The 25,440-nt window shown below is 52.7% G+C and overlaps 1 protein-coding gene across 3 annotated transcripts in view; it reads right to left on the bottom strand.

The window, feature by feature from the left end:
- The window catches only part of ABCC2 (ATP binding cassette subfamily C member 2), a 74,031-nt gene that overhangs the window by 8,736 nt on the left and 39,855 nt on the right, over window positions 1-25,440 (bottom strand). For all 3 annotated transcript variants that reach the window (XM_048857241.2, XM_048857240.2, XM_075131143.1), the window contains 15 exons: window positions 25,172-25,256; window positions 24,604-24,670; window positions 23,655-23,781; window positions 21,233-21,409; window positions 19,764-19,931; window positions 18,796-18,982; window positions 16,749-16,872; window positions 15,854-15,986; window positions 14,398-14,617; window positions 13,922-14,076; window positions 13,086-13,241; window positions 12,713-12,912; window positions 8,153-8,279; window positions 7,529-7,630; window positions 7,207-7,350 (listed from right to left, as the gene is read on the bottom strand). In XM_048857241.2, coding sequence (XP_048713198.2) covers window positions 7,207-7,350; window positions 7,529-7,630; window positions 8,153-8,279; window positions 12,713-12,912; window positions 13,086-13,241; window positions 13,922-14,076; window positions 14,398-14,617; window positions 15,854-15,986; window positions 16,749-16,872; window positions 18,796-18,982; window positions 19,764-19,931; window positions 21,233-21,409; window positions 23,655-23,781; window positions 24,604-24,670; window positions 25,172-25,256 — 2,172 coding nt within the window. The remainder of the gene's footprint in view (window positions 1-7,206; window positions 7,351-7,528; window positions 7,631-8,152; window positions 8,280-12,712; window positions 12,913-13,085; window positions 13,242-13,921; window positions 14,077-14,397; window positions 14,618-15,853; window positions 15,987-16,748; window positions 16,873-18,795; window positions 18,983-19,763; window positions 19,932-21,232; window positions 21,410-23,654; window positions 23,782-24,603; window positions 24,671-25,171; window positions 25,257-25,440) is intronic.

Here is a 25,440-nt window from a genome sequence, read left to right as displayed (position 1 = left end):
TTGCCTGCTAAACCCAGGGTTGTTAGTTCAATCCTTGAGGGGGCCATTTAGGGATCTGGGGCAAAAATTGGGGATTGGACTAGATGACCTCCTGAGGTCCCTTCCAACCCTGATATTCTATGATTTTACCTACTAAAGGATTGGCATCAGTGTGATTTTTGGGTAAGATCTAAGTTATATATTGACCTGGGTCTGTGGCTGGTCCTTTGGGATCAGAAGAACCTATTATTTGATGAGACTGGTTGTAAAGAACCACTCATCTCTGAATCCAGTGTTTTTGGTGGAGATATAAGAACTGGAATGCCTGAGGAAAGTGCCTTTATGTTTTCTTGTTAGCCAACGTGGTGAAACAGAAGTTTACTTTTGTTGCAGATTTGGTATATCTTATCGGGGATTAGCCACCAGTCTCGGGGTGTATCTGCCCTATTTCTCAGCAGTTTGTCTTGAATTTGACATCCTCAGTTGTGACCCACTGAGGCATGATTACAGTAGCATTGTACATCAATGATTCAGTAAACTGTAAGAGGTAATATGGACAAAACAGAATCTGTTTGGGTCAAAATCATCTTGAGGAGGGATTGTAAAAGAGGTTCTGTTAGGATAGTGTTAGGGGTCTGTTGTAGACCCACAGGGTCAGACACAGATATGGACAGAGAGCGCTTGAATATTATTATTAGATCAATCAATACTATTGGGAATTGTGTCATAATGGGAAACTTCAACTGCATGGACATAGCTTAGTGAATAAATGCTACTCATACCAGTAGGGCTCAGTTATTCGTGGATGTGATAGACAACAGTTTTCTTCATCAGCTTGTCACTGCACCAACAAGAGGTGATGTAATTTTAGATGGTTGGGTAAGTAGTGAGGATATCACAGAAGAGCTGGTTGGAGGAGCTAACCTTGGATCAAGGGATGACGAGTTGATTCAGTTTAGATTAAATGGAAGGATCATCAAAACCAGGGCATCAGCTATGGTTTTGATTTCAAAAGAGCACAGTTTGAGAAATTAATGGAATTAGTTAAAGAAGTCAACTGGACCGAAGAGCTCAAGGACTTAAAAAAAAACCAAAAACTTGTAGGGAAAGGCTCCAGATCCAGCTGGACGAATAACCACCTCAAAAAAGCGGCAAAGCATCGTGCAGCCTCATGCATCCGACGAAGTGGGTATTCACCCACGAAAGCTTATGCTCCAATACATCTGTTAGTCTATAAGATGCCACAAGACTCTTTCGCTTTTACAAATGCAGACTAACACGGCTACCCCTCTGATACTTGACACCTCAAAAAAGTTATTAGGAGTAAGCAGAGAGCCTAGGGGAATGGTAAAGGGATTAATCAAGAAAACTATATTGTGCAGATTAGAAAATGTAGGAATAAAATGAGAATTTCTAAAAGTCAAAATGGTTTAATGTTTGTCAAAGAAATTAAAATAACTAATGAAGTGCTTTAGTTATAAAAATAAGGAAGGATGAGGCTTGGTCACTTTTCAGTGTGGATGGGAGGAGATTAAAGATAACCTAGGTGTTGCCCAAAAACGAAATGAATACTTTGCCTCAGTTACCAATCAGGATGATAATATGGAACATGTGTATGAAGGCAGTATGGCTGAGTGAAGTTAACCACATCTGAGGAGGAAGAAAAATTCCAACAGCTTAATGTACTCAAATTGGGGAGAAACCTGATAATTTCCATCCCAGAACGCTGAAAGAACTGGCACATGAAATTGCTAGTCTGGTAACAAGGATTTTTAATAAATCTGTCTATTTGGGGAGGTAGTACCATATGACTAGCGAATAACCAATGTTGTACCTATATTTAAGAAACAGAAAAGAAGTGATCCAGGCAATTACAGACCTATTAGTCTGACCTCAGTAATATGCAAGACTTTGGAACAAGTTGTGAAGTAAATAATAATTAAATTCATGGAGGTAAACAAAAAAGGGGATGTAATGCAATATGAGTTTACCAAAAGTATATTATGCCAGAGTAACCTGATTTCCTTCTTTGATAAATAACTGCTTTTTAGATAAAGGAAATCCAGCAGATCCAATATACTTGGACTTCAGTAAAGCATTCAACATGGTACCTGTGGCACTCTGTACCTCAAAGCAGCACCCTGGAACCCCCATATCCACCCTTGTCGTATAATTATGATATATTTCATAGAAAGCATGCCATGTAGAATATCATATGAATGGTCATGATCTGCTGAAACACATTGTTCTGTTAAAATATGTATATCATCGATATGGATGAAGTTATGAGATTTTGCTGTATGGTTGCTAATGAAATATGTTGTAAGTCTGAGAGTCTCTACTATAAGGGTGATGAGCCCCACCCAGGAGGGTGTTAAATGACCATTAATCAGCAGGGGAGTTGTAATCAAGGAATTTACATCTCTATGACTCAGTTGCACAAGACTACACCGGGGAATTGCTTAGCTCTGTGACTCAGCAAAGCCCACCAGGACATGCCTGGGCTCGTGTTTTCCAAGCACATGGACTAAGGATATACAATATGGGACAGTGGCATCATGTTTTCACCTTTCTCCTCCCTCTACCTACACTAGAAGCAACAAAAACACTGAGAAGACACACTTCAACTGAGGAGACTGGTCCCAGGCTTGAAAGGGGAAGCCTGTGTATTAAGAATTGTAACATCCAGTAGGGTGAGAAAACTGCTTGATCCAAATACTGCCTAGTCAAATAAGGTTTAAGATTTAGATTGTGCGCTTACTTTTATTTTCTTTGGTAACTATCTCTGACCTTTTATGCCTACCACTTATAATCACTTAAAATCTACCTTTCTGTTGTTAATAAATCTGTTTTATATTTTACCTAAAACAGTGCGTTTTGGTTGAAGTGCTTGGGAAATCTCAGTTCAGTTTACAAAGGCTTGTGTATGTCTCTCCACACTGAGGGAGGGGCAGACTGGGTAATAAACTTACACAGGTCAGGATTCTGACCAGGCAGAACAGTACAGCTCTGGAGTGCCAGGCTGGGGAGCTGAGGGGAATTAGAATCATAGAATATCAGGGTTGGAAGGGACCTCAGGAGATCATCTAGTCCAACCCCCTGCTCAAAGCAGGACCAATTCCCAACTAAATCCTCCCAGCCAGGGCTTTGTCAAGCCTTACTGGTGCCTTTCTCTGTGTGATTCGTGAGTGGCTCTGGGAGCATGCATGCAATCTAGCTGAATGTGGGGCTCCACACGCTGTTGTGCTGAGCGATAACAGCACCTGGAGGGGTTTGCTGTTTGTCCCTAGCAAAACATTGGCAAGACAGCCCAAGCTGGAGAGTACAGTGGTACCCCAGTTCCAGGTTTTACCCCGGGGATCCTGTCACAGAACAACATGGAAAATTACTAATTAGAGAAGATGGGGATTAGTACAAGAATTGCAAGGTGAATAAGGAACTGGCTAAAGGGAAGAAGGCAATGGGTTGTGCTGAAAGGTGAACTATCAGACTTAAGGGAGGTCACTAGTGGAGTTCTTCAAGGAACCAATTTTATTCAGTATTTTTATTAATATTAATGATCTTGGCACAAATAGTAGAAGTGTCCTTGAAGACAGGAGTGACAGATATGAGATGCAATTCAATAATACAAAAGTGTAAGCTTATGTACTTAGGGTCTAATAATAAATAATAGGGAAAGCAGTGGATGTATTGTTTCTTGACTTTAGCAAAGCTTTTGACACGGTCTCCCACAGTATTCTTGTCAGCAAGTTAAAGAAGTATGGGCTGGATGAATGCACTATAAGGTGGGTAGAAAGTTGGCTAGATTGTCGGGCTCAACGGGTAATGATCAATGGCTCCATGTCTAGTTGGCAGCCGGTGTCAAGTGGAGTGCCCCAGGGGTCGGTCCTGGGGCCGGTTTTGTTCAATATCTTCATAAATGATCTGGAGGATGGTGTGCATTGCACTCTCAGCAAATTTGCGGATGATACTAAACTGGGAGGAGTGGTAGATATGCTGGAAGGCAGAGATAGGATACAGAGGGACCTAGACAAATTGGAGGATTGGGCCAAAAGAAATCTGATGAGGTTCAATAAGGATAAGTGCAGGATCCTGCACTTAGGACGGAAGAACCCAATGCACAGCTACAGACTAGGGACCGAATGGCTAGGCAGCAGTTCTGCAGAAAAGGACCTAGGGGTGACAGTGGACAAGAAGCTGGATATGAGTCAGCAGTGTGCCCTTGTTGCCAAGAAGGCCAATGGCATTTTGGGATGTATAAGTAGGGGCATAGCGAGCATATCGAGGGCCGTGATCGTCCCCCTCTATTCGACATTGGTGAGGCCTCATCTGGAGTACTGTGTCCAGTTTTGGGCCCCACACTACAAGAAGGATATGGATAAATTGGAGAGAGTCCAGCGAAGGGCAACAAAAATGATTAGGGGTCTGGAACACATGACTTATGAGGAGAGGCTGAGGGAACCTGGATTGTTTAGTCTGCAGAAGAGGAGAATGAGGGGGGATTTGATAGCTGCTTTCAACTACCTGAGAGGTAGTTCCAGAGAGGATGGTTCTAGACTATTCTCAGTGGTGGAAGAGGACAGGACAAGGAGTAATGGTCTCAAGTTGCACTGGGGGAGGTTTAGGTTGGATATTAGGAAAAACTTTTTCACTAGGAGGGTGGCGAAACACTGGAATGCGTTGCCTAGGGAGGTGGTGGAATCTCCTTCCTTAGAAGTTTTTAAGGTCAGGCTTGACAAAGCCTTGGCTGGGATGATTTAATTGGGGATGGGTCCTGCTTCTGAGCAGGGGGTTGGACTAGATGACCTCCTGAGGTCCCTTCCAACCCCGATATTCTATGATTCTATGAATAAGAATTTCTGCTACAAGTTGGGGGGGCTCATCATTTGGAAGTGACAGAGGAGGAGAGAGACCTGAGTATGTAGGTTGATCACAAGGATGACAAGCTACCAATGTGATATGGCTGCAAAAAAGGCAAAGTGATCCTAGGATGTATCAGGCGAGGCGTTTCCAGTGGAGAGAGAGAAGTATTAATGCCACTGTACAATGCACTGGTAAACTCATTTGGAATACTGGGTAAAGTTCTGGCCAACCATGTTCAAGAAAGACAAATTCAAACAGGAACCAGTGCAGAGAAGAGCTGCAGGGCTGATCCAGGGAACAGAGGGACTATTTTATGAGAGCAGACTGGAAGAGCTTGGGGTTATTTTAGCTTATTTAGAAATTAGAAGATTTCTAGCCTGCAGAGGAGAGAGGCACTGGAATTAACTTCCAACAGGAGTTATGGAGGCAAACAACTGAATTAGTTTTGAGAGAGACCTGGGCACATTTAGGAGTGTAATTGTATGACAGGGTAGCATGTCATGGTTGTTGTGAAGAAGTAAAAAGGGATCTCACAAAACTGGGTGACTGAGCAACAAAATGGCAGATGAAATTCAATGTTGATAAGTGCAAAGTAATTCACATTGGAAAACATAATCCCCACTATACATACAACATTATGGGCTCCAAATTAGCTGTTACTACTCAAGAAAGAGATCTCAGAGTCATTGTGGATAGTTCTCTGAAAACATTCACTCAATGTGCAGCAGCAGTTAAAAACCTAATTATCTATCCCAATTAGGAAAGGGATGGATAATGTGATACAGAATGGCCAGGAAGCAGTGGTAGAGGCGAAATATATAAACCCTAGGCTAATTAAGGTGTGGTTCCCTGTGGACTAGGGAGGGTTGCTACAGGTTAATTGGAGCACCTGTAGTCAATTAAACCCTGTCAAGACCCTAATAAAACCCCCTGCTTCAGGCAGTCAGAAAAAGGAGAGAGGACTGGAGCTTGGAGGTGTGTTGTTAGATTTGAAAGACCAGAGAACTGAAGTGAGGGAGACTTCCTCCCCCAGCGTCTAAGGACCAAAGGTTCCCCATCCAAGGGGGAAGAGGTTAAGAACCTGCAGGGGTTAATAAGAGGGGTTGGGGCTCAGAGTGAGGAGCAAACCCAGACCCCTCCCCTGCTTCCCTCCTCTACCACCTTTCTGGGCCACTAGCAGAGACCTCGGTGGCCCAAGAGCAGGGGCAAGGGGTGGTGTCTTAGCCCCCCTGCCAAGAAAAACGCAAGACCCACCATACTAACATCGGCCATCTTGCCACAATAATAAGACAGAAAATATCATATTGCCTCTATATAAATCCCTGGTGTGCCCACATCTTGAATATTGTGTGCAGATGTGGTTGCCCCATCTCAAAAAAGATATATTGGAACTGGAAAAGGTTCAGAAAATGGTAACAAAAATGATCAAGGTATGGAACAGCTTCCATATGAGAAGAGATTAAAAAGACTAGGATTGGTCATCCCTCTGAAGCATGTGGCACCAGCCACTGTCAGAAGACAGGATATTGGGCTAGATGGGCCTTTGGTCTGACCCAGTCTGGGCATTCTTATGTTCTTATGGTGGGGAGCAGGGCTTGGAAGCCCTGGGGTTCCTTTCAGTTTCTCATGTTTCTAAAGCTCATGCTTCAGGACTTCAGCCACCTGGAGGGGTCAGGAAGGAATTTTTCCTTTCCCTCAATGTATTCTGTGGGTTTTTTTCTGGGGAGGTGGGGTGTCTCCTTCCTCTGAACCATCAGGGATGGCAACAGCTGGAGATGAGACACAGGATGTGGGGGGACAGGGCTCTGAGGTGAGACCGAGCATTCATTCTTTCTTTCAGGTGCTGGGCTGGCTGGTTCTAGCTCCCACGCTAAGGGTCTAACTGGTCACCGTATGTGGAGTTGGAAAGGAATTTCCCCTGGTCAGATTGGCAGTGACCCTGGGTGTTTTTCATCTTCCCCTGCAGCATGTGGGTCACTTGCCAGGATTATCTTGGTACATCTCAGTCAATTCCCTGCCACTGCAGGGGCCTCAGGCACTGGTGCAACTAAGTGTCTCCTCTCCTCTGCTGCAGCAGATAATCTAGTCTAAGCTGTTGTAGTTTTGTCTAATTTTGGTTGTTGGGCTTCGGGGGTGGGTGCTGAGTGGGGCTGGTGGCCTGTGATACACAGAGGGTCAGACGAGGTCATCTGGTGGTCCCTTCTGACCTCAAACTCGAGGACTCTCCAAAATAAAGTGATGTCTTCTGGCTCTGATCTGAATCAATGAGTGTTTCAGTCCTGGAATCAAACTCCTGAGGGGGTCCCCCCCCCATCATTAGCTGACAGCAAAGAACCAGAGGGGTCTGTCGGGGAGGCTTCTCACCTTTTCAGTGCTCCCAATATCACAGGTGAGCCCATGAAGAACCAGCTCCAGCCCAGGTCGGTATCGGGCTTGGTAGTCAGTAATCTGGATCTCGCCTTTGCTAGGCCAGCCGGGGGGTGGTCGCTGCTCCGTCACCCACGGAGCCTGGGGGTTGGCGAAGGAGTGTTAAAAGGATGTCTGATAACTGGGGAACTGTGGTGCAAAGCACTCTGGGTAGCAACATGCAAATGAAGTGAGATATGCAGAGAAGCAGAGGTGCCCAGTTCTCCCTGTACCACTTCCCGCTCTATCTCCCAGTCACCTTTCCCTCACCCGCTCTCACCTCATTCTCCACCTGCGTGTACTCATGAACTCGCTCCACTGCCACGATGTTGGTTTCCAGCTCCGATGTCATCCGCACCAGCCAGTTCAGCGTCTGGGTTATCTGCACAGCAGAGACCAGCGGGTCCTGAGCCTGGAACACCCAAACCTTCGCCCCTTCCTAGGGCCCAGTGCCCCAAGCAGGAGCTTCCGCATCCTGACCCCATCCTGCTATAACACACCAAGCAGCAGGCCCCCCAACCTCGCTCACCCCGTTGCATCCAGCAGCAAGGCCCCTGCCCTGTCCCCACCTCCTCCCAATGGGACAGTCCCCTTCCCAGCCCCATCCTGGCCCAGGACCCACAGAGGGAGTGCCCCTGTCCTGGACCAGCATATGCCTCCTCCCTCGCTATGGGAACATCTTTCTTATCTCCAGCCATCCCAGCACCCCCCAGCAGTGTCCCCCTCCCAGCTGGCAGCCCCCGGAAGAGAGCCCCTTTGCCGGCCAAATGCCCAGCAGCACTTCCCAGCTGAAGGCAGGAACCAGCCACTGAGGCTCTGCCACCGGGAACAGCCCTGCCCCCCTGGATGTGAGCAGGCCCCCGCACAGCAGAGAGGCCTTGTTCCCCTGAGCGGCTGGACTCACGTTGAGTGCTGAGGAGATGGAGAGCCCAACGATGCCACTCCCCAGAGAGTCCCTTGTAATCACGGCCAGGAGAGCTGCAAAGAAAACCACCAGGTTCCCGACAAACTCCTGGCGGATGGCCAGCCACCTGCAGCAGGGAGAGCGTTGGCAGTGAGGTGTGGGAGAGAGAAGCCTGCCTGCACCTACGCTCGCATGGTGGGGCACTTACAGTGAGCACCATCAGCACCATTCCTGGCCACCCGGAACACCCAGCACCACCCCATCCGCTCACCGCACCCATCAGTGCAGTGAACGTCCGTCACAATCCCCCTCCCCAGGCCTCACCATAAATATTCCCCTCAGGCACCTGTTTCTCACACAGAACTGGTGCTCTTAATCTCCTACCTGTGGCCTCAATATTCCCTACTAATCCACCCTGTCACACCCTACCTCATCTGCGAGCGAGCACCCTAATAAAACCCCACTGGCAAACAACTGTCTGACCAGCAATATTCTTTCCCAGTAATCACCCAACTCACACTAAACTGCCCCTCCCAGGCAGCTGGCTGTGCCTCATTTTAAATATTTCCCTCTCATCATCCCCATCTCCCAGTTACATCCTAAATTCATCCCGTCCCATCACGCCTGGGTATTCACCTGGAAAGCCCTTGTGTAACACCATATATCTTCCCTTGTATTTATATATACAAAAAATAAAAGGGGGCACAGCTGCAGGCGCATCACAGAACGGGGGGAGACACCCACTCAGTCAAAGGTGAGGTATCAGCCTCGCCATGTCATCTGGTTACGTCCCCCAGGCTACCAGCCCCACGTCAGCCTGATCTGGATGGAGCTAGTCCTCACTAGCATCTCTCCTAGCATCTCATGACTCCCACAGTCGCCTCACGCCCAGGTATGTGCCGCCAGGGACATTACATATGCGTCTGACCATTTCCTCAACGTTACACCAAAAGGGGCTGTGTGTGGTCTCTGGCGAAAGCGAAGGTCTAGCTGATTGTCCTAGTCATTGGGAGATGTTTTATGGAAAACAATTTTAGAGCCATGTAATGTAGGATATTCGTGTTCCAAATCTGCTGGGAGTGAAAACTACCACTTGAGGAGGAGGCATCTGAGAGCCCACCAAATCCACATGAGAACAATGGACGCCCATGGAGACAGGGTGTTTATTTACTGTCTGGAGTAGATGTTGGCTGGAGATTTACAAGGACAAACAAACTCCAAGAGAGTTCTGGGAAAAGGGGCCATGGGCTAACAGACAATAGGCTCTGACTGTAAAAGAGGAGAAGAGTTGCCCATGTGGTTATCCATGACAGGAGAAGACACTCTGTCAACCTGGTTCATAAAAAGTTGACCCCAGCTTTTTAGACTGGTCAAACGCTGCAAGAACCAACCTTTGGGTGAGAAATACCTGATTAGACAGAAAAGTAACTTGTGAATAAGTCTAGGCTAGAGATTGAGCGTAATGTTTTTCTTTTACTTGTAATCTTATCTTTCCAAATCTTTAGACTTGCTTTGATTTGAATCTTTACCTCAAGCTCTGTTAAATAAACCTCAATTTCTGTCCAAGTGCCTTGTACTAGGGCAACTGCTGAACTGAGGTGAAACCGGTGAACTATGGTGCACGATCTCTGTGGAGCCAGTGGGTCAGTGTACACAGCAGGTGTTCTGCAGATAGGGGACTGGTCACTCAAGTGTGACAAAGCAGGTGTGTAAATTGCTCGCCTGCAGAGGGAAAGAGCAGGCGCTCACAGAGACAAGTAGCTGGTGTCTGAGGAGTGTTTCCCCTGGTGGGCACAGACAAGGCTCTCTCATGCTGTGAGCAGGTGGTAGTGATTCACCCTGGGTGTAGCTCTGAAACACCGTCACACCATGTTTCATCATAAATCATCCTCCCAAATCACCAGGTCTCATGCTCAATTGTCCTCAAGTCACTTTCACTGTCCCATCCTAAATCCTCCCCCAAATCATCCAGTATCTAACCTAAACCAGTCACTTCCATTGCACCTCACACCTACATTGTCTCCCTGTCCATCCCATCTCTCCTTCTACCCTGCTCCGCCTAGTGGGTTCCCTCAGGGATTGGTTCTTGACCTTGTGCTATTTAACATTTTTATCTAGGTCATGGAAGAAAACGTAAAATCGCCAGTGATAGCATTTGCAGATGACACACAGATTGAGGAAATGATAAATAATGAAAAGGACAGGTCACTGACTGACAAGAGAGCAATCTTGATCAGTCAGGAAGCTGGGCACACTCAAACAATATCTTTTTCAATACTGCCAAAGGTATAATCATATCTCTAGGAACACAGAAAGTAGGCCATATTTACTGGATGGGGGACTCTATCCTGGGAAGCAGTGCTCTGAAAAAGACTTGGGTACCAATGTGAGATTTCTAAAAATAGCTACAGCACTCAACAGAGGATGTAGGCTCAGGTTATGGTTACCTCTACATTTGGCACTGGTTTGACTGCTACTGGACTACTGTGTTTTAAATGAGGACTGGACGTTTTTCAAAAGGTCTGCTCTAGTTCAAATCTGCATGAATTCCGGGAAGTCCCATGGCCTGTGCTATGCAGGAGTTCATGATACATGATCACAATGGCCCCTTCTGGTTTTATAACCTATGAATCAATGTACCTAGGCGGAGCAGGGTAGAAGAAGAGATGGGGTAGACAGGGAGACAATGTAGGGCAGCATTATCTCCTGCAAATTGTAACCAAACTTGTTTGTCTGAGCAATTGGCTGAACAAGAAGTAGGACTGAGTGGACTTGTACACTGTAAAGTTTTACATTGTTTTATTTTTGAATGCAGTTATTTTTTTAACATAATTCTACATTTGTAAGTTCAACTTTCATGATAGAGATTGCACTACAGTGCTTGTATTAGGTGAATTGAAAAATACTATTTCTTTTGGTTTTTACAGTGCAAATATTTGTAATAAAAAATAAAGTGAGCACTGTACACTTTGTATTCCATGTTGTAATTGAAATAAATATATTTGAAAATGTAGAAAACATCCAAAAATATTTAAATAAAAGGTATTCTATTATTGTTTAACAGCACGATTAATTGCGCAATTAATTTTTTAGATCGCGAGCTTAATCGCGATTAATTATTTAATAGCTTGACAGCCCTAAAAAAAACTATTGAAACAAGACACTTCACTGCACACACCTCTCCCTCTGGGGAGAGGATGACAGAACAAACAACATGTGACAAATGTGTAATTATAGTGCTTAATACACTACTAGAAGGTGCTCATACTTAGAATAGAATAGGAAAATTTTAGCATTTCCATCTAGTAATGGATCAATACCGTTGTTAGGATTCCTTCTGTTCTTAATACACTTTTAAAAATCCCTTTTTATTGTCCCTTACTCTTCTGGCTATAGATGTCGCAGTGTGTTATTTTGCTTCCCTTATCAATTTTCTACAATTCCTAGCTTCTAAGCCCCACCCACCCAAAGCACTCAACCAGCAATGTGCCCAACCCCCAACAATGCCCTCCAGCATTCAGTCAAGCACTCCAACACCCATCAGAACCATCCCAATCTATCTGAAGCATCCAATACTCCTAATACTGACCCAGAACACCTCAGCACCCCACAGTGTAACCTCCCCAGTTCTCCATGAATCCCATGGGCACCAGGTTTGTATAATTTTTGGTGGTGCCCAGAATGGGTCCAAGCAGAACCGTCCCATCCATAGGATGTACCGGGACAACCGCCCCAGGCCCCACGCTTCAGGGGGATGCGGGGTCCAGGGCGGCCTGGGGAGATAGTGGGGGGCCTGGCACCGGCAGCAGCGAGCAACCCGGCCCCAGCCTTCCCTGTCCTGCCAGTTCCCGGCATCGCTTGGGGGAGGGGGAGGAAGCTGGAAAGAGGCAGGGTGGGGACTTGGGGGAAGAGGTGGAATTGGGGTGGGGAGGGGGTGGAGCAGGGCTTGGGGGAAGGGATGGAGTGCGGCAGAGCAGGGATGGGAAGAGGCTGGCCAGCACCAGGCCCCCCGCTAACCCCCCCAGGATGCCCTGTACCCCACGTCCCACTGAAGTGTGGGGCTCCCCAAAGAGCGGGGCCCGGGGTGGTTCCCCCGGTCCATCCTAGGGACAGGATGGCTCTGAAAATATAAGCCCAAACATTGGTGGAGCCTGAATATTGATGGAGCATAGGCCCATATAACTCGCCACCTATGGAAGCCCCCAGCAGCGCCCCACCCTATCAGCCAAAATCACCCCAACAAGGCCCCGTGCTAGAATGTGATCCTGTCCCAAAAGTCCCCTGTTCCTAACAGAAATATGCAGACTCCATGCAGGGTCTGGAACCTTATGGGATTAGCTCCACAGTATCCAGTTCAGCCAGCCAAGACCCAGAACATCCAGAGGCCAAATGAGGCTCTTCAGATAAGCCAAAGGCCAGGAGAGCCCCAGCTCCTAGTGATCCCCACACAGCCATCGAAATCACGTGCACTGATTTTACTGCAGCGAGCTGCACTCAGCCCAGTCACATGATGAATACAAGCCCTGCTGGTCTGTCCCTTTGGGGGAGGAGTCATCTCACCTATTCGAGACAATCCAGGAGTAAACACTTTTCTGGTTGATGTCCATGATCCGGTCGTTGTGCTGCAGGAACCGCGCCTGGTGTCCGTAGGCCCTGATCACAGACAGGCCTGACACTGTCTCGCTGAAGTGGGAATAGATGGGAGACCTGGTGACGGAATCCAGACGTCTCAGCTGGCGGGACGTGGAGACGTAGATGCGCTGGGACCAGAGAAGCAGCTCCATTACTGCAATGGGCACCCAGGACCTTCCCACCCGTGGCAGACGGCAGAGACCTCAGTTCCGCTAGGTGTGTCTGCTCTGGGAATGCCCAAGGAAGGAGAGAGGCTGAGCTCTGCCCCGCCCATTGCGCCAAAAGTGCCAGAACCACTCACCAGCAGGAAGAAATAGAAGATGCCCAAGGGAATGATGATGAGAGCGAAGTAGGGGGTGGCCAGGCAGATCATGAGCAGGGTGCTGATGATGCCCAGAAAGCAGGTCAGCCAGCTACGGAAGGACATGGGGATGGTCTCATCCACAGTAAAGATGTCCTGGGAACAGATGGAGAAGAGGGGAGATGCAGGCAGTGATGCAAGGCCCTGCGCGACAGGAGGAGGCCAGAGGGCCCTGCACGTGCTAAGGGACGCTCTGATACCACTCTGCCTTCCAGCCCTGGGGCTCAGCGTGATCCTGCTGTCCAGACAGGGAGACTGACGCAGAGAGAGGGGAAGGGGCTTGCCTCATGGGGCATGTCGTGAGTCAGTGGCGCAGCTGGGAAAATGAACGCAGGGGTCTTGATTTCCAGATCCCCATATTCTAACCATTAGACCCCACGTCCTCCCAGATCTGAGAACAGAACCAGGAGTCCTGGCTCTCAGTCCCCCCAGCTCTAACCACTAGACCCCACTCCTGCTCTAGCTCTGCGTGATTAAAGGCCAGTCAGGTTCCTAGTTTGGACCCACCTTGTTCACATCACAAAGCCCTGCTGAGACCTGACCAAATGCTGCCACGTGAGGCTACTGACAAGGCAGTGGGCTGTTGGGGAAGGCGTCATGTCTCCACCAGCACAGGAATTGCCCCGGGTGAGGGTTCCTAGGATAAAGCTACTGGCATTGCAGCAAGAAATGTGCCTGTGAAACATTTGACGGAACGTCCCTCCCTCTGCTGCCACCCCTGGCGCTGATCCCGCCAGGACAACTGGGCACAGGGTCCCCCCGACACAAGCACTCACCTTGGCAAATCTGTTGATGATGCGACCCATGGGGGTCGTGTCGAAGAAGCTCATGGGCACCCGCAAGATATTGCTGAGCAGCTGCTGGTGCAGCACATGGGAGGCCCGGATGGCACCGCGGGAAGCCAGGAGGGCTCCGGCCATCAGGAAGGCAGCTAGAACGCATGCATGTGCCAGTTAGGGTCAGGCTCACGGGACCTTGGGCCCGACATAGCCCCGGCACACATGGAGAGATTGGGTGCTGCTGGGCTGCAATCCTCCAGCTTCCAGGGAGGCCTCAGACCCCAGCTGCCTGCTCCCAGCTCCCAGGGAAATCTTGGCAACCCCATTCAGTGCACTGGGGGGAATCTTGGGCCCTGGCAAACTGCCAGCTCAAGCAGAGGCCTGGGGCCTCAGCAACCCTTCCCTGGGCTCTCCAGCCCAAGTGCCCCCAGCTCACAACATCCCATTTCAACTGGGTGGGTCCCCAGACGTACCCTGCGCCATGCCCAGCGCCCCGAAGACCCCGATCCGCATGTCCCGCTGAGAGGTGGGGTAAGTCTTGTTCCAGTACTGCAGCGAGTCGTCGGTCCAGTCACTGAGCCACAGGTTGGAGCCCACGAAGGCGGCATATTGTGCAACGTAGGTGACGAAAACCCAGGCGGAGAATCCCCAGCCCACGGCACGCAGGTACCGCAGGTACAGGGAGAACTTCACCTGCAGAGCTGCACAGCTGTGGTGGCGTCCCAGGGAGTCCAGCCGCCGCACGCACCCCGACGCAGCTCTGCCTGCAGGCCACACCTCTGCCCTCCCCACACAGCGGCACTCAACCCCCCCACAGCCTCCGCCCAGCCGCCCCCCAGGCTCCCGCGCCCTCCCCACACAGCCCAGCTCGCCCCCCCCAGCACCGCCACGCTCCCGCGCCCTCCCCCCCAGCCCCCGCCCAGTCCCCCCCCCCAGCACCGCCCAGCCTGCCCCACCCAGCACCGCCACGCTCCCGCGCCCTCCCCCCAGCCCCCGCCCAGTCTCCCCCCCCAGCACCGCCCAGCCTGCCCCACCCAGCACCGCCAGGCTCCCGCGCCCTCCCCCCCAGCCCCCGCCCAGTCCCCCCCCACGGCACCGCCCAGCCTGCCCCACCCAGCACCGCCAGGCTCCCGCGCCCTCCCCACCCAGCCCGCCCCCACAGCACCGCCACGCTCCCGCGCCCTCCCCACACAACCCCCGCCCAGCCTGCCCCACCCAGCACCGCCAGGCTCCCGCGCCCTCCCCACACAACCCCCGCCCAGCCCGCCCCCACAGCACCGCCAGGCTCCCGCGCCCTCCCCACCCAGCCCCCGCCCAGCCCGCCCCCCCCAGCACTGCCAGGCTCCCGCGCCCTTCCCACCCAGCCCCCGCCCAGTCCCCCCCCCACAGCACCGCCCAGCCTGCCCCCCCCAGCACCGCCCAGCTCCCGCGCCCTCCCCACCGAGCCCCCGCCCAGTCCCCCCCCACAGCACCGCCCAGCCTGCACCCCCCAGCACCACCCGGCTCCCGCGCCCTCCCCACCCAGCCCCCGCCCAGCCCGCCCCCCCAGCACCGCTTAGGCTCCCACACCCTTCCCACCGCACTGCCCAGAATCCCATGCCCTCCCCACACAGCATCATCAAGCCCCCTCAGAGCACCACCTAGTCCCGCACACTCTCCCCACACAGCCCCCCACACACCCCAACCCTGCTCTCCCCAGCACTGCCCGCCCACCCTGCCTTCCCATAGCCAGCAGCCCACCCTCAAAACACACCCCAGCAGCACCCCTCCATGCCTCCCTCTTCACACAGAGGCCGGGAGCAGTGAAATGGGGGTCAGCAAAGCTGAGGGTCAGTTTTCTCAAGCAACTATTGTGGTTGTAAAGCGGCGAGCTGTGGGGTGGGATTTCACAGTGTCCCCGCCCCCAAGCCACAAGATCCCTTCTCTCACCTTCCCCGTTTCCATGGCCTCCTTCTCAATCAGCCTCTGTCCTGTCACCTCCTCAGAAGGCTGCTTGTCCTTGGGCCCCACCTCACTCGCTCGCAGGGCCTTTCGCAGGGACCCATTGTTGCTGGTGCTGAGGCTGCAATAGGGCGATTGCTCATCGTTAGCCATGGGGCAGCTGCACTTGGAGCCACCCACCCGCCTCGCCCCGCACTGAGCCTCCCGCTCCAGCATGCTGGCTGCAGCGGGATCTGCCAGGGACCAGCCATGGGACTCACTGACTTTGGCGAGAGAAACATTTCAACTGGACCCTTTGGTAATTCCTCCGAGTCCAGCGTTGTTCCCACCCTCTCCAGCTAAACAAGCCCAGCCCCGCACTCCGGACACACCTTTGCCCAGCCAGCCAGCCCCAGGGAAAAGCCCAAGGGCTGGATGTCTGACATACAGAAACCGCTGGATAAGTCACACTAGAGGGGAAGCTAGCTACTCAGCAGTGCGATCCTGCCCAGTGCATTGTGGGGGAGCAGAAAGCGGTGGGGTCGGGAGGCAGCTGCAACAGAGGAGCGTGGGGGGAAGACTGCTGGAGAAACCCTGCAGGCAGGAACTTGCCGAGCCTGGGCTGGGGAGCAGAACCATGACAGACAGGCCCTTTCCGATCAGCAGCTGAGCAAAGCAGAGGGCCCCACATGCCATGCAGGTCAGGGAGGCTCCAGAGACCAGGGCTCTCAGACGCTTTCCCACAGGTTCCCCAAGAAGTGAAGCCTCACACAGGGCCCCTCCATCCCAGGAAGCCCAGCAGAGGCCCAGGGCAGAGGGAGATGCCTGGACAGGGAGAGGGACAGAAAGGGAGAGGTTCTGGTGGTGGGGGAATGAGATCCGATGACTGGGGACAGGTTCCTACCTGCGGCTGAATCCTCTCTGCTGGATGCTGGCTTCTCTTTTCAGGGTCATGGTCACTATGTCAGCTGGCACTTCCTCCGGGCTAGTCTCAGGGACCTCGCCGTCTTGCTCCTCTGCAGCTTCCACTGAAATAGCAGACATAGGAGTTAGGAGGCGCCTGGACTGGATGTGGCATTCGGCATTGAACAGAGAGCAGCACACGGCTACGTAGTACCAGGCCTGTGCTGTGTCCTCCTGCACAGCAGCCAAGAGCTCCCTGCAATACCTTCAGGAGCCCTTATTAAACTGTGCTCAAGTATCCTTGGGGTCCATTGTATTACATGAACGGCTTGTGTGTGATGGTGGGCAGGGATGTATGTAACCTCTGGAGTGGGGAGATGTAATTCCTGGGGGCTCAAAAGACTATATCGAACAATGTGTCAGACTAAAACAGACTCTTGGAAAAGTGTGGAGTGGAATATACAGGGTGCGGGGAATCCCCACCTCCAGTGATGCAAACCCAGGCCCTGAGGAGGGGCCACTGTCTGCTGATCACTCTTGCTGCCATCTGACAGGTTCCTAGCTCTCTCCCCTGAAGCAGCTGGTGCTGGTGGCCCCTGTTGGAGATGGGGTACTGGGCTACACAGACCCCTGCTCTGAGCTGGAGTGGGAACCCTTCGCCTCTAGGAGTAAGAGTGCAGTGTTCTCTAGGTGGAACCGTCCCACTCCTTGTCAGGGCCCGTCTTGGGGAAACCAAGGGCCTTTTCTGGCTTCCCAGGACTGCACACTCTCCTCAGGTGAGACGCTGGGCTTGCTCCTAGCCACAGAAAGGGGAACGTCCAAGCGGCAAGGTGAGCGCGGTCTCCCAGCCGCAGCATGGGGCTTTGGGGCCTGAGCTCCAGCCAAGCTGAACAGGGAAGGAGAAGAGACCATGCTCTGGGAACCACTGTGGGTGGGAAGGTTCCCAGTAGGGGTCAGGGCAAGGTTCCTGCAGAGCCATATAGCTCTTTCTGCTGACTCATACTGAGGTAAGACGAGCTGCGTCACACTGGGTCCAGTTCAGGAGGAGGCAGGGTTGGTGTGTCCCCGGAGGCAGAGGGGAAGGGGCAGAAACAGAAAGGCCCTGCAGAGACAGACCCAAGCCCCGGAGACAGTGCGGCCGAGACTCTCCTTGTATTAGTGTTACCCTCTGTGACGGGGCAAGGCCAGATGGCTATAGAAAAGTAGTGGGAGATAGATATGTTAGCTCCAGGCTAAACAAATCCCTGGTACCAGGTTAAGTGAAATGGCAGCTGCTCCAGGTCAATTAAGACACCTGGGGCCAATTAAGAACTTTCCAGAAGGCAGGGAGAAGGCTAGGTTGATTGGGACACCTGAAGCCAATCAGGGGACTGGCTGAAACTAGTTAAAAGCCTCCCAGTTAGTCTAGTGGGTGTGCATGTCAGGAGCTGTGGGAGGAAGTTGTGCTGTTGGAGAGGCTGAGTAATACACACCATATCAGGCACAAGGAAGGAGGCCCTGAGGTAAGGGTGAAGTGGAGCTTGAGGAAGTGAGGGCTGCGGTGGGGGAAGTAGCCCAGGGAATTGTATATGTCATGTTTCTAAAAGGTCAGCTACCATAGCTGATACTATTAGGGTCCCTGGGCTGGAGCCCGGAGTAGAGGGTGGGCCCAGGCTTCCCGCCCCCACCTTTGCCCCCTGATTAATCACTGAGACTGGGAGACAACAGAGACTGTGCAAGGAAGGATAACTTCTCCTCACCTCCCTCACTGGCTTATGATGAAAATGGCTCAGTAAACTGTGACCCTTGTCCCTAGAGAAAGATGGGTTACGTGGAGGGTCACAGTGAGCCTCTGAGGCTAGCGAAATCCACCAGGAAACGCGGGACCCACGGAGGCAAGGACAGAACTTTGTCACACCTCGTTAACAGGGGCAAACCCCAGGTGGGTGAGTTAGGGCTGTCTCCTTCCCTCCCGCCAACACTGCGGTGCTCTGGGCAACACAGCACAAAACAGGACTCCATGGGCACCTGTATGAAGCTGACCCTGGGTCCAGCACATGCCCCTGTACCTGTAGCCTCCCCCTCGGGGGTGCTACCCTGCTGGCTTCCATACATGCTCAAGAGCTGAGCGAAGGCCCCCCCGTTAGCCAGCAAGGTGCTGTAGGAGCCCTGCTCAGACACGGCACCGGCCACCAGCACGACAATCTCATCCGTCTTTGGCAGGAAACTGATACTGTGCGTCACCAGGATCCGGGTCTGCCACGAAGAATGGCACAGAGGTTACAGGGTCCAGCAGCTACAGGACTGCCGCCCCCTCCCGTGTCCTTGGCTGGAAACACATGCCACCCCCGGCTGAGGACCGGCAGGGCACTCCATCACCTACCTCCCCCCCTGGTTGGGGACCTGCAGGGCTCCCCCTCACCCACTCCCCCCCTGGCTGGGGACTCACAGGGTTCCCCCTCTTTCAGCCCTGCCCCATGCTGGGGACCCAGAGGGCTCCTCCTCACTCGCCACCAGCTGGGGACCTGCTGGGCTCCCCCTCACCTATTACCGTCCCCAGCTGGGGACTCAACGGGCTCCCCATCATCCACTCCTGCCCCCCGCTAGGGACCTGCCAGGCTCCCCATCATGCCCCTTCACCATTTAGATTTAGTTGGGGATTGGCCCTGCTTTGAGCAAGGGGTTGGACTAGATGACCTCCTGAGGTCCCTTCCAACCCTGATATTCTGTGATTCCCCCAGCCCTGTCTGGGAACCTGCGGGGCACTCTGTCATCTACCCTCACCCCTGGCTGGGGATGCACAGGGCCCCCCTCGTCCACTCATGCCCCCAGTGGAGAGCCTGGAGGTGTTCCTGTTGCCAACTGCACAGAACTGCCCACCAACTAGTCCCTCGTTCAAGCCCCCTGTTAAGCCACTAAGAGGGCTTGCCTGTCTGCAGAGGGAGCCACACCAGAAGTGCCCCAGATGAGGGTTGATGGGGGAAATCTCCTAGGTGGGGACTGCTCCCTGCCCCGATCAGTTTGGGGCTGTTCTCACCTTGCCCTGCAGCAGCCCGTCCGGCCCCAGCACCTGGTCAAAGAGGTGCTTCCCCACGTGAGCATCTACGGCCGACAGGGGGTCGTCGAGAAGGTAGATATCTGCGTTGCTGTACACCGCCCTAGCCAGGCTGACCCGCTGCTTCTGGCCCCCACTCAGGTTAATGCCCTGGTAGGGGAAAGCACCTGACACTAAGTCCTGGGGCTCTCCCTGCACCCCAGTGTGCTGACTGAGGGGAGCAAAGTCTTCCACTGGTGCTCACTCACCCTCACCCAGCCCCATGTTCTCCAGACAGCCCCCCCCCGAGCATCACACGCTCTCTGCACCCCCACCCTACCCTCACAGGCTCCAGACACTCTGTACCCCCTGCCTTATCCCTACAGGCTCCAGACAGCCCCGACAAGCACCATACGCTCTCTGCACCCCCACCCTACTCCCATGTTCTCCAGACAGCCCCCCTGAGCATCATACACTCTCTGCACCCCCACCCTACTCCCATGTTCTCCAGACAGCCCCCCTGAGCATCATACACTCTCTGCACCCCCATCCTACTCCTACATGCTCCAGACACTCTGTACCCCCTGCCTTATCCCTACATGCTCCAGACAGCCCCGACAAGCACCATACGCTCTCTGCACCCCCACCCTACTCCCATGTTCTCCAGACAGCCCCCCTGAGCATCACACACTCTCTGCACCCCCACCCTACTCCCATGTTCTCCAGACAGCCCCCCTGAGCATCACACACTCTCTGCACCCCCACCCTACTCCTACATGCTCCAGACAGCCCCTAAGCACCACACGCTCCCACGCCCTCTGCAGCGCCGTCCTACCCCACGTGATCCAGATAGCACCATACGCTCTCTGCACCCCCACCCCACCCCCACAGGCTCATACAGCCCTCCAGTACCACACGCTCTCTGCCACCCCCTGCTTCCCCCCCATGCTCCAGACTGACCCTGAGCACCATACACACTCTGCACCCCACCACCCTACCCCCACGTGCTCCAGACAGCCCCCCTGTGCCCCATATGCTCTCTGCACCCCACCACCCTACCCCCACGTGCTCCAGACAGCCCTTCCCCCCGAGCGCCACATGTTCTATGCCACCCCCATCCCACCCCTAGGAGCTCCAGACACTCCCCAAGTGTCCCCCATCATTACCTCCCAAATACACACCCAGGGGCTGCTGCTTCTACCACCAAACATTCCTCCTCAGCCTTGGACACCCATGCACCTCCCCAACTCCACATACCTCCTCCTCTTCTTCTACCTTCCTCAGATGCCCACGAGCCACCCATTCCTACTACCACACGACCCTCAAGCTTCCTACACTAACACACCCTCCACCCTCTCTGAGCCACCCCAGACACCTCCCCCGCTCCTATCCCCCACCTACTCCCCAGGGCGCCTCCTCCCAGCCTTCCCCTCCATCACACTCTCCTTCCCCGACATGCCCAGTGCCAATACCTTCTCTCCAATCTCCGTGAGGTCACCTCCAGGGAGCAGCTTCAGGTCTGGAAGGAGAGCACAGGCCTCCACAACCCGCTGGTACCTAGCCTCATCCAGTTCTGACCCAAAAAGAATGTTGTCCTTCAGCGTGGCGTTCTGGATCCAGGCCTGCTGGGGAACGTAGGCCACAGAGCCCTGGAGGGAAGAGCCCAATCTGAGCTGACTCATCCAGTCAGTGCAGGACTTGGGCCCTGGACTAGGGGCTGGGGAAAGGAGGGATGGGGGAGTTGGGCCTGGGATGGGAGCAGTCACATCCCCTGTGCAGGGAACTAGACAAAGCCAAGATTGTGACATTGGCAGACCAGGTGCCAGCTCATGCCAAGGCCTCTAGGCCTCAGCTGAACATAGACCAATACATTGCTGGAAACCAGTCTGGCTCAGCTGTGTGTTGGCATTGTTCAAATAAAGTTGAGGTGTATGAGAATGTGGTTAGACATTATGAAATGCTGGTAGGAGCTGCATGTAGTAATCTCACTTACAACATCTGTACCCCACATTTTAAGGTTATATTGAGCATTTACTTTGTAATCCCCTGTAACTGTGTAACTTGTGAACCAGGAACGAAGCATTAACTAATGTAAAATGCTGGCTTCCTACTGAAGTGGTTAGGCCTTGCCCACCAAGAAAGCCCATTGAAACAAAGGAGCCATTGTGAAACATCAGAGGACAAAGATGTTGTTAATTGCTCCCCACACTCCCAGGAAGAGGAATCATCCCATCAGCTTGAGCTCTGGGGGAAGGGAATAAAAATTCCTGCCAAAGAAGAAGCTGGATCTTTTATGTCACTTGGACTTTGAAGGGCAAGGATTACCAGGCATAAACAAAAGATCCCCAATGCTTGGCCTCGCTTAGCCCTAAAGGACACATAGAGCTTGCTTATTATAGAAGCTTCTATTACTTTTTGAAACTTTAGATTGGAACCCATTGGTGTGTTTGTTTATTTGCTTTAACCTTGTAAATAGCACTCATTTCTTTTTCTTAGTCAATATATCTTTAGTTAATTTATTATAGGATTGGCTACAAGCATTGTCTTTGGTGTTAGATCTAAGGTGCAACTGACCTGAGGAAAGTGACTGGTCCTTTGGGACTGGGAGTAAACTGAATGTTGTTGTGATTTTTGGTGTAAGGGACCATCTATCACAAAGACAAGTTTACCTGGGTGACAAGACAGATCAGAGTACCCAAGAGTACTGTCTGTGACTCCCTGGTTAGGCTGTAATAATGCCTGAGGAGTTTACACTTGATGCATGGCTGGTGAAATAATAGAATCCTAGAACTGGAAGGGACCTCATCTAGTCCAGTCCCCTGCACTGAAGGCAGGACTAAGTATTATAGACCATCCCTGACAGGTGTGTGTCCAACCTGCTCTTAAAAATCTCCAATGACAGAGATTCCACAACCTCCCTGGGCAATTTATCCCAGTGCTTAACCACCCTGTCAGGGTGTTTTTCCTTATGTCCAACCTAAACTTTACTTGCTGCAATTTAAGCCCACTGCTTCTTGTCCAATCCTCAGAGGTTAAGGAGAACAATTTTTCCTCCATGTAACAACCTTTTATGTACTTGAAAACTGTTATCATGTCCCCCCTCAGTCTTCTCTTCTCCAGATTAAACAAACCCAATTTTTTCAATCTTCCCTCATAGGTCATGTTTTCTAGACCTTTAATCATTTTTGTTGCTCTTCTCTGGGCTTTCTCCAATTTGTCCACATCTTTCCTGAAACATAAGTACAGAACTCACAACAGGGGTGTGTGCTCTGGCTCTTAACAGACAGCTTGGCAGAGCTGATAATTCCTGTGACACTAAACATCCTGCAGGATAAATGTTGTTCACTGCATCTCCCCAGGACTTAGGGGGAAGAGGGTGCTGGAGGCTAGGACCCTAACTAGCCTTTCCACCCTACAGACCAAGGGTTTGCTCTCACTTCCATGAACTGGGTGGATATTTGTCCATGGCACCAAGCTGCCATGTGATCGGTCGTGACAGTTAGTGGATGTCCGGAGCAATAGCATGAAGTGTGTGAGGGAGGTCTGAAGCGTATTGGCAGAGTCGGGTAGGAACAATTTGAGTAGCGGGGGGCTGCAGATCAGGATTGAGGGGCATCGGCAAAGATATGCACATAGGGAACCCAGGGCTGGAAGAGCAGCAGGCTGTGGGGCGGGGCTGAGGGGCACCAGCAGAGCTAGAGGGTGTCCCAGAGCTGGAATACCAGGGAAATCTGCAAGTCATGACTGAGGCTGCTTGGCCTGGATACTGGCTGGGGAGAAGGGTGGGAGGGGCCTTGGTGTTCACATCTTTGCCTGGGGTGGGAACTCTTAAGTGCCCCCCAGGATCCAACAGCAGCTCACAGGGCCTCCTCCACCCAGGGCAGCTCCTCTCACCTGGATGTTAATGTGCCCCTTGAGGTTCTCCATCTCTCCTAGCACGGCTGACACCAGTGAGGATTTCCCTGAGCCCACAGCCCCGACCACAGCCACCAGACACCCAGGCTTGATATCCAGAGTGACCCTGGAAGGACAAGAGAGCTGAGTGGGACACAGAGCAGCGCTGAGCAGCTACTAGGGATGTAAATAACGCGTAAAAACAATAACCGTGTAACCAATTAAAATTCTATGGTTACATGGTTAAACGTTTAACCGGGGAATTAGGAATGTGGGGGCTGCTACAGCATGGGGATCCCTGCTGCCCGGGGATCCCCATGCCCGGGGATCCCTGCTGCTAACCCCACGCCCAGCATCCCGGTGTGCCTGGCATCCTGGTTTCCGGCCCGCGCCCAGGGTCCTGGCTGCCGTCCCATGCCACAGATCCCGGCTGCCGGCCCGCCCTGGGGCTCTGCGCTGTGGTGGCAGCCGGGTTGCTGGGCGCAGATGGCAGCAGAGCCCTGGGCACGGGGCCGGCAGCCAGGATCCCAGACGTGCGGGGCAGCAGCCGGGACCTCGGGCGGAGTTTAATTGTTAACAGAAACCGATAAGCCTCAAGCTTATTGGTTAACCAGTTAAATTTTTACATCCCTAACAGCTATGTTATCCAGGCTAACCACAGGCTCCTTCCTGGACTCCTGCGTCTCCTGGACTTGCCACCTGGGCCTTGCATGGGGCTGGAAACGTCATGAAAGGACCCAGACCATGTCATCAACGAGAACAAGCCAGTGAAGCAGGTGTTTCCAGCTGCCCGTGTCTCTGCTCTGGGGGATGTGTGTCCTGCAGAGCCAGGCTGCACAGGGGGCTGTGTTCCACCCATGACAGCACAAGGCGATTGCCTGGCAAGTCAGTAACAGGGAAGGGAGCCCCCCCCCAGCACAGCACAAGGCCCTGGACGCAGCACACTTACTCTCTGATCACAGGCCCGGCACCCTGCTCCCAGGCAAAGGAGGCCTCGGAGAACTGCATTGCACAGTCTGCCAAGAGAACGGGCAGCACCTCAGAGACTGGGTGGGGAACAGATCTCTCCCCAGCCCAACCCCAAACTCAGTGTGTCCAGCTCCCAGGAGCCACCAGCCCACTCGGGGGCTCCCCCTCATGCCTAGTGGATCCTGGATTTGGGCTGAGGGAGGAAATCCTCCCCAAAGGGCCCTGCACATGAGGGGAGGGTTGTTGTAGCACAGGACCCTGAAAACCAGGTGCCCCCCCATGAGGTGCGAGGGGGGAGGGTGTATCTAAGGGCCCCACACATGGGGTAGGAGTGGAGGGGACATTGTGCCAGGGGGCACCACACACTGGGTGGGAGAGGGGGGATGTATCTAAGGGCCCACACATGGGGTGGGGGTTGTGCCCAAGTGCCCCCCACATGCACTGGTGCTGACAGGGAGTTGTATTTGAGGGCCCTACACACCCATGATGTGGCAGCAGGCCCCCCACAGGCACACCAGGGCCCTCTTTAAGACTGGCAGTTTATTTACCAACACTGGGGTCATCTCTTATGGCTGAGGGGTCCAGGTCGCCACTCCCCAGGTACCGCTCCAGCCGCTCGGTGGACACGGTGGTCTGCAGGAAGCAAAAGGGGATGTCACACAGGTGAGACACAAATCCATCCGAGTGGGGTAGAGAGCTCCAGAATCTTCCAGCCCAACCCTCACACACTGGGGGCAACTCCCCAGTTCTGTATTTCCCACGAGATTGAACAAAAAGGCAGGGACCGTGTGTCTGCGTGTGCAGCACCCAGAAGGTT

The sequence above is a fragment of the Caretta caretta genome, chromosome 7 (genome assembly GCF_965140235.1).
Source record: "Caretta caretta isolate rCarCar2 chromosome 7, rCarCar1.hap1, whole genome shotgun sequence".
Taxonomy (NCBI): domain Eukaryota; kingdom Metazoa; phylum Chordata; order Testudines; family Cheloniidae; genus Caretta; species Caretta caretta.
This window is presented reverse-complemented; position numbering and strand designations above follow the sequence as displayed.